Raw genomic sequence first — 14,228 nt, forward strand, 5'->3', positions numbered from 1 at the left:
CAGCCCCATAAAGAGGTGTGACTGGATACTTTTGTCTATATAGTGTATTACTGCTTGTTCAGAAATATTTAAATAACTTGATACAAAACTATTATCTAAAGAAGCTTAAGGAAATGTTTTTAACAGCAGCTGTAACAAACTGTAGTGGTACGGATTCCCCCACATCTCTGTGTATGTGGATACTCTCCCTTAACAGATTCCACGTGTAACTGAACTCTCCAGCTGCCCACATCTGGTTTGTAGGTTTTGTAACTCTGCACTCACCCAGGCTTGTTTCCCTTTTTCCACTTCCAATGATACTCATATTGTGTCTTGTCAAAACAGCCTAGTCTGCCTATGTTTTATCTCTTTCTTCCACAAATCTCCTCTTACTAGCACTTGTCGAAAGAGTAAGAGTCAAACAAATGTCAAAGTACTTGTCCTTCATTCAGACTCCTAAACTCCTAAACCCCTCTGCCTTTTTGTCATAAACAGGCTTCTCTGGTGATGTCAGCATGACTGTGCCAAAGAGCAGTAAATGCCTAAAAGGCTTGGCAGTCACACTGCCGAGCCTTCCGGCGAAGGTGGACAAAGAGGAATTATGGGCTGGGTAAAACTGCTAAGATCACCATTGATTCAGCATGTACAGCATTTCTCCCCTGGGTGACAGGAAAATTAGATGATCTATCAAGAGACTGCAGTAGAAAGGATGATTTGGGGTCGTGACAGTACAGGGTGAATGCTGAGCTCCAGTGTCACTTTAGAAAGCTTGTGCAAGTTCAGAGTGGAATAATATGAATTTCAGTGCAAATTCTCTTCAGTAGAAAATCCTTAATTGTCATATATATGCGGGTGAATTTTTTTATCCATCAGTCATCTCACACATTTACCTTTTTTTTTCTCAAATCCATGTCCAAATCTGACGGAAAAGACCAGAGGTATCAGATTATAAAACGCGAGTTTGGGTGAGGAGTAGTATGGCCTGACACTCAGGACACTTGGGAGGGTAGTTTGGATATGGTTCTTGTCCTGAACATTTGTTTTTTCCATCTAGCCCTGCCCTCTCATGTCTGAGTGGTGATGTCATGAAAGTTTTTGGGTCTCACAGCTTTATGTTTCACCACAGTGGATGCACTGGGTCAAAGTTAGACTTTTGGGAGACTTTGGAGTCACCTGGGCAGGAGGGAACACGTTATGTATATTGTCCTAATTGTCAAAGTTTCTCTCTGTTGGGGAAACAGTGACGACCATTGTTACTACTTACCATGACATTTGTTTTAAAAGTGGGATGAGTTATACAAAGTTTGTCATCCGTCTGGAAACTATTACCAGCTCTTCGAGGAATGCAGTGCTTACTGAATGTGCATGTCTGGAGGTGAATACACTGGGCTGATCAGATACAGTAAACAGACAAGGAAATGAGGAAAATCCTCAAAAAGATTCAAATTGGCAGTAATGGGTCTGTCATCTCACCATTATCTTCCCCTTTATCCATAATACACGGAAATAAAAGAAGAGGTTGCAAAGAGGCAAGCCTATGCAAATGTACTCACCTCATTGAGAGTAAATATCCTGAAGGAGAAGGCATGAATAAGAGCATTGAAATCTGTTTTTGAGTGAATAGACATTATCTTGACTGCCTGACGTTACACTTTTCAGAGCCTCTCAAATTCAAAATGCAAAACCAAAGAGAACACAGACAATTAGTTCATTCTTTATTTTGGAGGTCATAGATATGGTGGAAAGTCTAAGAAAGGCATGTAAGTAAACCATGCATTAATGTCAAGCAGTGTGCAAAAGACATTCTGGGTAAAAATGACCTAGTTCCTATGACCCAAGGGCAACACGACATTGACTTTTAGATGAGGCTGGGATGTGTCTATAAGGCTATAAGGCCTTCTTTACAGCAGGTAACCTGTTGTGAGCACATTGTTTACAGGTGGCATTAAACCATTCTCAAAGACTTTGCTCTGTTAAACTCACTTCAGATATTTTGTGCCCAGAGGAACTGGAGGAAACTGCCAAATGCACAGATAATGCTGAGTAAGTCTGGAAACCGGCATCCTTTTGGTGGCTTGAATTGAAAAATTGCCTCATTATGACTTGTGTTATGAACTTTCTGACATCCAGAGGGCAGTGAGCATAGCACACTTCTCTAACTATGCACAAGGTCAAAGGCTTCACAGCTTCACAACTGCTGCAGAGCATTAAAGGGATTGCTCCAGAAACTGTCCAGAGTCAAGAGTTTTGGTCACCAAGCAGTCAAAAATAAACAATCAAACAGCTGATTCATACCAGAATTAACAGATTAATTATCTACAAAGATTATTATCTACATTTCTCAGGTGGTAGAATTGACTGTATTATAAATGTCATGTTTCTATTTCAGTTTTTTATGGCTATTTGAAAAAAATTTGAAAGATCTTAAATATTTCAATCGGGATAAATAAAGGAATTCTGATTCTGATTGATTATGGTTATTTGAAAAAAAATTGAAAGATCTTAAATGTTCAACATGTTCTTAAAGTAAAACAAAATTTTGTCAAGCTCATACTGTCTTCCCATTATACCACGAGAACAAAGTTGAGGCAGCAATTCTGCTTTAAATATCTGGATTTAAAAATGTTTAAATTACCACTATTGCACAACTACTTAATATATTTTAATATATGACAAAAGTCAGCCTTGGACAATTTGTTTTACACACAGAACACAATAGATTGCTCTTATGGTGATGCTGATGGATGACCTAAGGTCAAAAACTTACATTGTCATAATTGCTTGACTATTACAACATGTGCCTCTGTTGGACCTCAGCAGAAAATATCAGTTAGTTAGTCACAGTGAACTCCTGTGATAAAATTTATCAAGTCAGCATTTTTATTAATGTGTCATTCAAACTTCCTCTTTCATTAGCGCACTGTTTAAATCACCAGTACTGTTGTCACAATTGCTTGAGATTTTTTGAGATGTCACAAATGAATGGACATTAAAACTTGGCCTCCTCACATTTTCCTCAATAAGTAGCTTTACGAGCTCAAGGCTCGAAGGTCAAAATGCTTGGATGGTTTGACCTTGGTGTGGACCAAAGTCAAACCACCCTCAACTTCTCTATACCAGACCACCACTGGCACACATCTAACGAGTTTTAGTTATCTGTGAGCCTGCTGAGAGCCAAAACTTTACTCAAAAATACCCAACCCAGCCACAGCCTGCCGTCTGGCAAGAGATACAAGAGCATTTGCAATATCCCTTAGGGTAAAGAGTGAAAATGTTGTAGGCAACCTTTTTCCACTCATTATTCATACTCTGATATTACGTTTAACCATGGTCACATCAGAGCAGTTTTTAAAATGTTCCCCTGGTTCACATCACTTATGGTCAAAAACCAAGGGAGGGTCTGGTGGTTTGGCTCAGTGACCAAGACAACCCTGCTGCTGAATCAGTCCCACAAGATTTCAGAATGTCAAAGCAACGTGGACAAATCTTGCCTCACCAACTGACTAACACGGTAGGTCCACACTAGTTAAATTATTCATCCTTCTCTCTATCCATGTGGTGAATCTTGCGTGTGATGAAAAAGGGGGAATGAGTGTTCATAAAAACACAAAGGAAGATTCATAGTAATAGCCGTGTCTTCTACGAAAGGAATTTATGAACTTTTGCTTTTTTCCAGTTGAGCAACAAAACAGCTGTTGGGTTTTAAAGTGTAAGACAGGGGCCTATTCATCCAGTGAGCCATGAAAAAACCCACAGTGACTATCATCTGCTTGACAAATAATCTTCTCCAAGTTGTCACCTCCGGTCAGACAAAGCTAACACTAACACATTACTGTCCTCTGTGAAATGTAAATAGACAGTGGTGTAGAGTGACTAAGTACACTTACTCAAGTACTACACTTAAGTACAGTTTTGAGGTACTTGAATTTTATTGCAATATTAACTTTTCTGCCACTTCTTGCTTCTACTTCAATAGAATTCAGGGGCAATTATTGCATATTTTACTCCACTTCATGTACATGATAACTAATAAACAACTAATAAATAAAGTTGTATTCTGCTACTTTTATTTTTGGTACTTTGAGTATATTTTGATGCTAATACTGATGCTAACAGTAAAATTATCTTTATATGTCGATATATGTAACATATACAAATGTATATATGAAGTATATAGATACATAGATTTATATGATACATAGTATACACTGAAGTATTAGTGCTTTAACTCAACTAAAATTTCTGAGTACTCCACTACTGTAAATAGGTCAACTTGGAGATATAATTCAGACAGTGACAGAAGAAGAGCTGAGAGATTAGCTGCATGGTATTCATGTAATTTAACTTTTTCTAATAAATATGCACATGCAAACTGTCTACTTGCCATCCTGTTTTTCACTTTTGATTTAAACCACATATTATATTAATAACATGATTATGTTTAGACAGTGAAATTTGCTTTTTCCTTGTTTTTTTCACAGTTCACAGTTGTGATTGGGCTTTAGCTGCACTGTTCATATGAAGCATCATGTCAATAAAGTACACTGAATTTAAAAATAAATAAAAAGAGACATGTTAACCATCACAACAGCAGGTTTGATTAGTTTGCATGGTTAACGGTGACTCTTTTTCATTATACAAGGAGGTGCATCTAAAGAAGAAACAAACAACAAGTCTGCTGAAGTAAACTATAACGTCTGCCCTCAAAGACAAGAAGCATTTCCTGTTGTTGTGTTTCCTCTGGCAGTAAGGTGAAATCATTTGTGTGTGTCATTTCAAAACATTATAAATCCCCACAGGACTCATCAGTTTAACCATCTCGTCCTGCCATGTTTATAGGCACAATTGCAATTTGTTAGGGTTAGGGTAGCCTCTTTAGTTATTACTTGTTAAAAGTTTGAAATATGTTTTAAATAGCTGTAAATAACTATACTGTGAAGTGGTCCTTGAAACAGTTTTTTTTTAAATTACCAATGTCTGTGTAGAACGATCCAACACATTATCAACACATACTAAAATCCATGACTCACACCAGATGGCTACATGCTAACAGCTAACTGCTTTCTGAGCCAGCAGGGAGGTTTCCCTCAAGGAATACTGAACATGTTCCACCCATTACTTTATCCACAAAAACATCTTCTCACATTAAGCTCCAATTCATTCTAGTTTGTTTTCTGGCACATGACTGTACAAGTATCTCACAGGCTGCTTGCCAATTAGTGGACAATTAACTGTCCCAGCAGGGTGGATAGACCAGATTGCTCTTGTAAAATAACACAAAAATATCCCTCAATAATGTTATAGTCATGACACTACAATCTCTTTATCAGGAGTTGAGGAATGAGCTTAGCTGTTGCATAAGAAAAGTTTGAGGCTGTTATATAAAGGGAGCTGTTTTGTCTTTGGGGAGAGGAGCTTGTATGAGTACGTGCATGCGCCTTTTAAGTGTCTTCGTGCATGAGTCTGTGCGTCAGAGATGGAAAGGCAGACGTATTGTCTCCCGTTTTGCATGGCTGCCCTCACTGCCCAAATAAAGCCATTATAGACAGACAAAGACATTGGTGTTGTATGCAACAAGTTCCAAACAATGAAGAGGTGGCATTAAACTGAAGTTATATGTCTCATTCTGTCTGTTAAACAGGTATTCTGTCCAGTCATGAAGCACATGAACATCTCGAACTAAAGCTGTTGAGTTACCAAATACTGACACAGGACATTCATTCACTCAGAGATCACAATAACTTCTATTTGATCTGCTTAATCTCCTGTCTATCACTTAATGCTGTTGTTACTGTATGTACAGTCACTGAGTAAATAGTAAAGATCAAGTCACTGTAGGGCCTGCACATGGCATGCAGTGTGATGCCCATTCTTCTCACGAGAGGTCAATATTTGATTTTATGAATGAGGTGAGGTTAAACTGGTTTCCCTGGATAAAGAAGAAAAAAATGTTTCACCATCACTGAATGATTCTTGTTTCTTTACCAGACAGGCCCTTTTCTTTCTATGTGTCCTTTGATTTTTGCCTTATAGGGTTTGTTTGCTTGTTTTCTGACAATCAAAAAAAAAAAAAAAAGCCAATCCCTGGGCTGACGTTGGTGCTCTGTCAAAATCACAATCGTTGTAATGTAGTCAGTTACAGGAATACAGAATATTTTATTATATTATCTCATTGAGAACACAAACATTTCTTGTGGCCTGTCACACTGACTTGGTTTATGCACTCAGTTCAGTGGCGTCCACACATAAACCCCGCCTAGTGTCATAGTCTTTAACTGTATGCAGTGCCTCAGTTGTGGTCCTCAGGGCTTTTTAAAATGATGACACCATCCCTTCACAATAAGTCTAACGTGTTTGTTCTTGATTGGTTTGGTGACGGGAACAGGCCTATGGCTGTTTTTCTGTCATTTGACACGTCATATATGACTTTTATACAATGGCTAAAGTAAGAGAATAGCTCATTTTGCCATTGTACGTAGTACTTGATATGGCTCGTAGAGGTAGATAAAGGTAGAGGGTACAAACACATTCCAAATTCTTATAAGTTTCAACTGAAGTTCCTTGTACCACAGTGAAAGACAAAAAAGGAACTGTAATTGTTTAAAAGAAATTGTACTGTTTTAAAAATATTAGTGATATACATATGAACTCAGCGCCTCTCAAGATTCAGACAATTGTAACAGATTATGAACATCGTTGCTATGTTAAACTAATAAGCAGATATCAAACTTTAAAATAACAGCAATTCTTTTTCCAAGGCTTTGTAAACTTTCCAAACATGTATGGAACCTTGAAATCCTTTACTGTTTAGATGCCACTGAAAAGCTGTTAAAACTTTTCAGATTTGACTCTTTTGCTGTCAATGCTAACAGCTTGTTAGCTTTGGTGCCACATGGAGAAGAACAACAGCAATATTCAACATTTTTAAAGATGGGCAGTCATCAAAATAGGACCTGAGACACATTGTGAAACAGTTACTGCAGAACTAGAACTTCGAAGTCATATCAGAATGGCATCTCCATATGAACTAGCTATCTTCAATTAGGTTTAGGGTTAGGATTAGGATTTTTTTTTAACCCGGGATCAATAAAGTATCTATCTATCTCTCTATCTATCTATCTATCTATCTATCTATCTATCTATCATAACTTGCTTGTTAAAAACAGCGCTGCTCTAGGTTGTATTCACAGTTTTTACACACAAAGTATAACTTAAATTGTGTATCAAAGATCCATTAATCATTCTGATGTTTTTAAGGAGACCATAAGCATGACTCAATATGATCGCTAACATTATGTTGCTAACATTCACCGAAGCAATGTGTTTACAGCATTTTTGTTGCCTCCTAGAGATCAACATGAAATTCATAATTAATTAAACCAATAATAGGACCGAACTGAATGCCCAAAGACAAAAAGACAAACTGCAAGCATAAAAAAGTATCCATTTCTTAAACTACTTTAAAGAAGAGTTTTTACAGTATTGCTTTGTAATACTGCAAGTTTGCTTATTGGCCAATATTAGTTTTGCAGTGAGGGTCACCTGAACCGTGGTCATGTGCAGCCAAAAATCTCAGGGGGAGTTTGTGTTGCCAAAGAGAGACTCTTTGTCATAAAAACCCAGATAGTTTGAGCCTTTCTCAGCCACTTGAACACACAGGCTTCCTCCTGTTTCAGGCAAACAACACACCACTAGTGTGTGGGTTGGCATACCATTTCCATTGCATCCTTTCTGCTGTGTGAGAGACCAGACATGTTATTTTAGACTTGACTTCTCGAAAAATATCCCAAATGGCATGGCGGTTGACCTTGATTAAGACTTGGTGTTGGAATATATATGCTGTGGTTTGTGTTGTTGTGACTCATGCTGGCTGTAATATAAACCTGGAAATCCAACCCAAATCCTTTTGACACGCCCTCCATTGAATGAAAAAGAGTTTTGGATTCTAAAATAAGAGCATATGACGTCATCATATGAATAAAAACAGACCCTCAGTCTTTCTGGTCTCCCAAATCTTTCATGAGTATAGTAAGACTATATGCAGCCCAAAAAGGAAGGAGCAGCGTATGTACAAAGATACCACAGAGTTGAGGAAAGAATGTAAAAAAGTAATACTTATCTGTAATTTGCTGTACTTCTGCCTTCGAAAGAAGCTTTCCAGAAATTTGTGCTTGAACATAGAAAGAACCTTCTGTGCTATGCTGTCTCCAAACTCAAGCGTAGGTATTACTTTATGGGTAACACTTTATAATAAGTTTGTTTAAAAACTAGAGCACAACAGTAGCCTAAATGTTCTCATATTTCTATGAGAACATGTACTGTTCTACTTTCAGATTGAGCTCTGAAATTAAGTTTTATGTCACTTTAAATTGGTTGCTTATCAATTACATGTGAATTGTAAATTAACATTCTCTGACTGATGTGAACTAATCACATAATGTCATAATGTACTTATGCGCATGGGCAAGTGTGACCACTGAACTTAAAAGGGCCTGAGAAAATTTAGCATACAAGAGAATTTGCACTTAGTTTTCTGAAGCAAAGATGCTGACTCAATGTAAGTATGTCTTACATCCACACTGAGTCAAATTTCATGTACGGTAAGTCACAGTCTTGGAGTGCCACAGTCTAATCCTTTCAAGCAGGTATCCACATATGTAGAATGCAGAATGATTCTGGTATTGGAAGTGTTCTGGTTTCTGGTTTTTATTGGAGAGCAAATGAGACCAAATGTAGAGCCTGAAATGCATCCCTACTTGGAATGCATCGGCTATCGTCTGGCGACACCTTTTTATTAGCTTTTTTTCCAAATTAAAGTGCAGATTTCTGCAATTTTTTAATATAAATTTTGTTTATCTGCAGCACACCTTGAATGGATGGATGAGTAGTCTAATATGATGCCAGTAGTCATCTTAATACATCCCAGATAACCAACTAATTTCTTCCTGCTTCTAAGTAATAAGAAAATATGACTCATTACAAAGAAAAACAACAGCCATACAACAACTGCACTCCACCCCAGGCAGGCTGGTCCTCTGGTAAAGACAGTCTATCTCAGTTTATTCTTGGCTTCTTTCCAGTAAAAAAGAATGAGGGATGTGACTGAATTTTTGCACAGTTGGGACAGTAATGAAAGTGCTGAGTCAGAGTTTTTATACTTCCAAGGATCCAGAGATCATTTTTCAAAATGCACTTGCCCTTGTAAATGTCTTCAATATGTTCAGTCTAACTGAAGAATAGTTTATGAACTATAAAATGCATTTTTAAAGACTACCCTTCAGTTGTACTTCAGTGCCAGTTAGAAATATGAGAAACTAAGGGAAAATGGACAGGAATCAATTTCAAGGAAGCAGGTCACTTAATGCAGTAGTGAATTCTTAAAATACAACTGAAATATCAGGTAGCACCAGTTAAATGGGAGTTAATAACAAGACATGTCTTAACTGACAGTTGTGTACCTTTTAACACCCACTGAAACAGGCAAGAGCTGTCAGTGGTGTGTCCACAACCTGATCTCCAGCCATCAAAGAGACAATAACAAATGTAAACAGAGCAGGCCAGCTAGATGGGAGGATATCCTGGGTGGTCTCATTTCAGACTGACAGCTCATACAGACAAACAGGCTGCATCATGTTTGTGTGATAACTATCCAGCTGGTTAACATTCCTTTACAATATATCACTCAAATCCTGTATTAATCCAACATTAACACCACTCACAAAATGCCAGAGAAATATAAAAAAATCTTTATTAATCTTCACCTATTTTGTCACTCTCAGACGGGAATATAATTAGGTTACACCTTCCATGTTGAAAGAGCAGATCTGATACAATCCAATAATGCCGAATTTTACGAGAAACTCCTTTTCCTGATTAACTGATAAAATTCTAGCTCAAGTTCCTGCAGTCCTGCTCTTGTCTTGTGTCAGATGTAAGGCATCTCCATAGAACTATTCAGCCGCAGGTTCTTCTGGGACTACAGCTGAACTTCATTTGTAAAATAGGTATATTTTTCTTGACATTCGTGACAACTTTTTTCTTTTTCATATTTTTATTTCTGTTTGCTCCATAAACACAGATCAAGACTGCTGCTGCCCTCCACTGGGCAAATAGTTAGAAACAGCAGTACTGGAAAAGGTGACTGAAAGAAACAGAAATATATTTTCAGAAATTATACAAGCACAAGCCAGTTCAGATTCAACACAGACAAAAGCAGATCAAGTTTAAACATAAGAGAAGGACACGTATTGACTCTAGAGTCATCCATTATCTGAGTTACTAAAAGTTGAACTTCAGTGGAGATAAAAGGTATAAGATGACCCCTCACTTTTGCTATAAATGACTAAAGTATCAGTCATGCCATCTGAAGCAAGAAAAATAATGTATAACACATTTCTGCTTTCTGGAGTCTTTCATAACCCAGAACAGTATTCATTTGTTCATCAAGAAGAGAAGATCTGTAAATTGATCTGCAGCCAAAGAGTCTACCTGTGTTGTTGTCCCGAGGTTGTGATAGGTACATGTGGGGAACTTCCTTTTATTCTTTTTTCTTTTTTTTTTTTGTAGATTGCTTTGTTTCACAGCTTTTTATGTAGTATTAACACCTTCCAATGAATCAAGTAATGTACTATTACATTATCAGATTTGGTCTGCAGGGTGAAGTTACCAACATCCTGTGCTGTACATGGGAAATGAAACATAAAGGTTTAGAAAAAAAGATAAACTGAAAGAAGCCTTTTTCACGGGGATTGCTTAAGACAGATAATATCTATGGTCTACCTACTTCCCTTGACATGATACCATTGCTTATACTCTGGCTCAATACTCAATACACAGCACACACTTTACAAAAGGACTTCTCCCACGTCTCTGATAAAGACAGTCTTAAAAACAGCTTTTTTCTTGTTAACTCGCGTGCCTCAAGAAAGGAGGGATGAAGCTACAACTTTTGATCATTGCAGTTTTGAAGTATTTGGTCCTAACCAATCAAGAAGAAAGAGGACAGCAGGTAAAAATACAATTGTTCTATTTTTTTCCCAAGTTGTCATAAAGTTATTGAATTAATCAAAAGTTTGATTTTTTGATAAATGTGAGCCAATAATAAATTATCTATGCACATGAGGCCAAGAAAATGTTCAATATTGGTGTTTTTTTTTTTTCAGGATAAGTTCAGGTTAAATGTATGCCATTAGGATGGAGTATTATGTATTTTTGCTGTCTAGAATGATGATAGTAAGCAAATTTGAATTAAAACTTCAAAAAAAAAAGCTCAAATTCTTTGTTTATTAAAGCTGCGTTGAACAATTTTATACTGTGATAAGTCAGGATACTGCATGCCTAATTCTGCTAAGGATCCTTCTTCTACTGCAACTTAACTTACACAGTTTGTTATAACTTTGTTTTTGTTTAGCTCCCGACAACAACGAGATTTCTCTTTGACGATGATACCTTTTACAATTTTACAACTTTTCCGGATGAAGACGGATCATCTGTTCCTTGCAGTACAACTGCACCTGGATTCAGTAGCTTGGGCCTGATGATCACCTACATCATCGTGTTCGTCTTCAGCATGGTAGGCAACAGTGTAGTTGTCTATGTGGTTTGTTATATGAAGAAAGGTAGAACCAGCACAGATATTTACTTGATGCATCTGGCACTAGCAGACCTCCTCTTCAGTCTTACGCTCCCATTCTGGGCCATCGATGCTCATTCTGGTTGGATCTTCGGCAACTTTTTGTGCAAAGTCCTGTCAGGCTTTCAGGAGGCGTCAGTATACAGTGGTGTCTTCCTGCTGGCTTGCATCAGTGTGGACCGCCACTTTGCCATTGTGAGAGCTAGACGTGTGCTGTCCTCCCATCACCTGTTGGTGAAAGTGGTGTGCAGTGTGGTGTGGCTGGTGGCTGGACTGCTGTCCTTACCCCATGCAATTCAGAAGCAGAGCATGCATGCAGTAGACCTAGACCAGACCATTTGCTATGAAAACCTAACTGGTGAAAGCAGTGACCACTGGCGCGTCAGCATTCGTGTTCTGCGTCATACAATGGGCTTCTTCCTGCCACTCTTGGTGATGACTGTCTGCTACGGCTGGACTTTGGTGACGCTGTTTCACACACGCAGTCACCAAAAGCATAAGGCCATACGCGTGATCCTGGCTGTGGTGTTCACGTTTGTTCTGTGCTGGCTGCCTTACAACGTAACTGTACTGATTGACACGCTCATAAGGGGTGGTACACTTGAAGTGGGGACATGTGAAACTCAGTACAGAGTGGAAGTGACTCTAAACGTGACACAGATGTTAGCCTTCATGCACTGTGCAGTGAATCCAGTGCTGTACGCCTTCATTGGGCAGAAGTTTCGTAACCAGCTGCTCTCAGCTCTCTACAAAAATGGCCTCATCAGCAACAGGGTCCGGATGGTTTACAGGAAGGGCTCTGTCAACAGTGCAGGGAGCACCAAATCTAGACTCACCTCTGCTACTATGTAAAAAAAAAAGAAAAACAACTCATTTACAGGTTTGGGTGGTGGTCATTTTCATTTGCCCCTTCAAATGAGGCCAAATGAGGAACGTGTAGGCAGACCCAACAACCAAGTAGTCAAATTTGATATTATAGTACTTCTAAGATATAATCTGAAAATAATGAGAAATTTCAGGAAAACTGAGTTAGCCTGGCAAGCTTGCTTCTTATTAGGGTTTAATCTAACCAGTAACCAAAGTTGTCAAATAAATATAGTGGAGTGAAAAGTATGATATTTGCTTATGAATTATTGTGGAGTTGAGGTAGAAAGTAGTAGTAGAAAAAGAAAAAAATCAAGTAATAAGTACAAGTACCTCAAAACTCCACATAAGTGCAGTACTTGAGTAAATGTACTTAGTTACCGTACTTTCGACCACTGGGTTTAGGATCCGGTCATCCCAGGGCAGGTACAGGTGCCTTACAGCTTAGGCTAAGCTATGTGCTTTTTCAAGTTTTTTTGTGTAATCTTGCCTGAAGGACTTTTGATGCTGAGTAATATAACTTTCACTTAAGTGTAGTCATTTGCAGGTTTACTTTTTACAAAGTGAAACACATTTGCCTTCCAGAGAAAGACAGAATATGCACTCAGCCTCAAAAACATGAGATGACATCACAGTCAGTGAGAAAACTGCACAACCATTGACTACAGTGATGGTGTGCCACAAGTTTTCTACTTTGAGATCTGATCGGTTTTTGAGATCTTATAGTTGTGTATGTTGTGTATGCTGCATGTTTTACCATGTTTTGAGAAGAAAGACATGCAAGTCACATTCTTTTATTTTGCAAACTGTTAATTTGAATACTGTAATCTTTGGTTTCTGAAGGTTTTCTTTAACAATTGTTGTTGCTCTTACACCACACACAAGTGGAAAAAAAAAGAAAGAAAATTCTTGCAATCAGATATCTTAATCTTTTAAACAGGAAGAAGTGGTGAAATCAGCTTTCTGTTTTCAAAAACAAGATACTGTCTGTCTCTGATTACTTCACTTATGCTCACCTTTAGGGTCTCTTTAAACTGCTGGTGTATTAAGCACAACATTGTTCTTTCTAATGAATGCTGTACTCTTAAAATGTTGTATTTTTTTTATATGACCTCTGCCTATAATACATAAGATATATTTCATCTGTTACTGATTGAACATGTTCAGGGGCACATGTGGACGAGGTGTGTGGGTGGCTTTGTGGCTGATGCAAAAAAGAAGAAAAACATGAGCTTCATGATCATTTGCATTCTGATTGTATTACTCTATTCACATCAGCTATTTCTGCAAAACTCTTTTGAAAAAGCCTGATGTAATCAGCATGTCCTTTTCTGTCCTGTTTCTTGAAGGTTGTTGAAAAAAAAACTCAAGCAGTTTCTTCTCTTCCATAACATCCTTTCTCTTTTCTTTTTGGGATATTATGTTTGTTTTCTTTATTACACAGCTACACTCCCATATCTTGCATATCTGTACAAGTTCTAGTTTGGACTGATAGCTTATACTTGTGTTAAAATAAATCCTTAAAACCTAAATCATGCCTGGTCTCCCATCTTTTCTCATCTCAGATGTGTCACATTTTGGTTTTTATTTTGCCAAGTTGGAAGGAACTATATTCTACCCAATAAAGGTTCTTGCTCTGTACAAATGCTAGTGTGAGGAAAAGATCACCTAAACAAATTTTCTGAAGTCTGCTTGATGAAAGAGAGGAAATGACCACAGCTACAATACAGTACCAGAGTACAGTTGTAGTATT

General features: G+C 37.8%; 1 protein-coding gene across 1 annotated transcript; it reads left to right on the top strand.

Moving 5' to 3' along the window:
- Positions 1 to 10,667: 10,667 nt before the first annotated feature.
- Positions 10,668 to 14,007, top strand: cxcr2 (chemokine (C-X-C motif) receptor 2). Its single transcript, XM_046404839.1, has 2 exons — positions 10,668 to 10,987; positions 11,390 to 14,007. Exons 1-2 carry the CDS (start codon positions 10,913 to 10,915, stop codon positions 12,461 to 12,463), a joined length of 1,149 nt encoding a protein of 382 aa, XP_046260795.1. The 5' UTR covers positions 10,668 to 10,912; the 3' UTR covers positions 12,464 to 14,007.
- The last annotated feature ends 221 nt before the right edge of the window (positions 14,008 to 14,228 follow it).

Source organism: Scatophagus argus, chromosome 11 (genome assembly GCF_020382885.2).
Source record: "Scatophagus argus isolate fScaArg1 chromosome 11, fScaArg1.pri, whole genome shotgun sequence".
NCBI classification, from domain to species: Eukaryota; Metazoa; Chordata; class Actinopteri; family Scatophagidae; genus Scatophagus; species Scatophagus argus.

Excerpts from the sequence above, each read along its gene's own strand:
- cxcr2 (XM_046404839.1), top strand. The coding sequence starts at position 10,913 with ATGAAGCTACAACTTTTGATCATTGCAGTTTTGAAGTATTTGGTCCTA. Across the intron at positions 10,988-11,389 it reads AAGAAGAAAGAGGACAGCAG|CTCCCGACAACAACGAGATT; the intron begins GTAAAAATACAA and ends GTTTTTGTTTAG.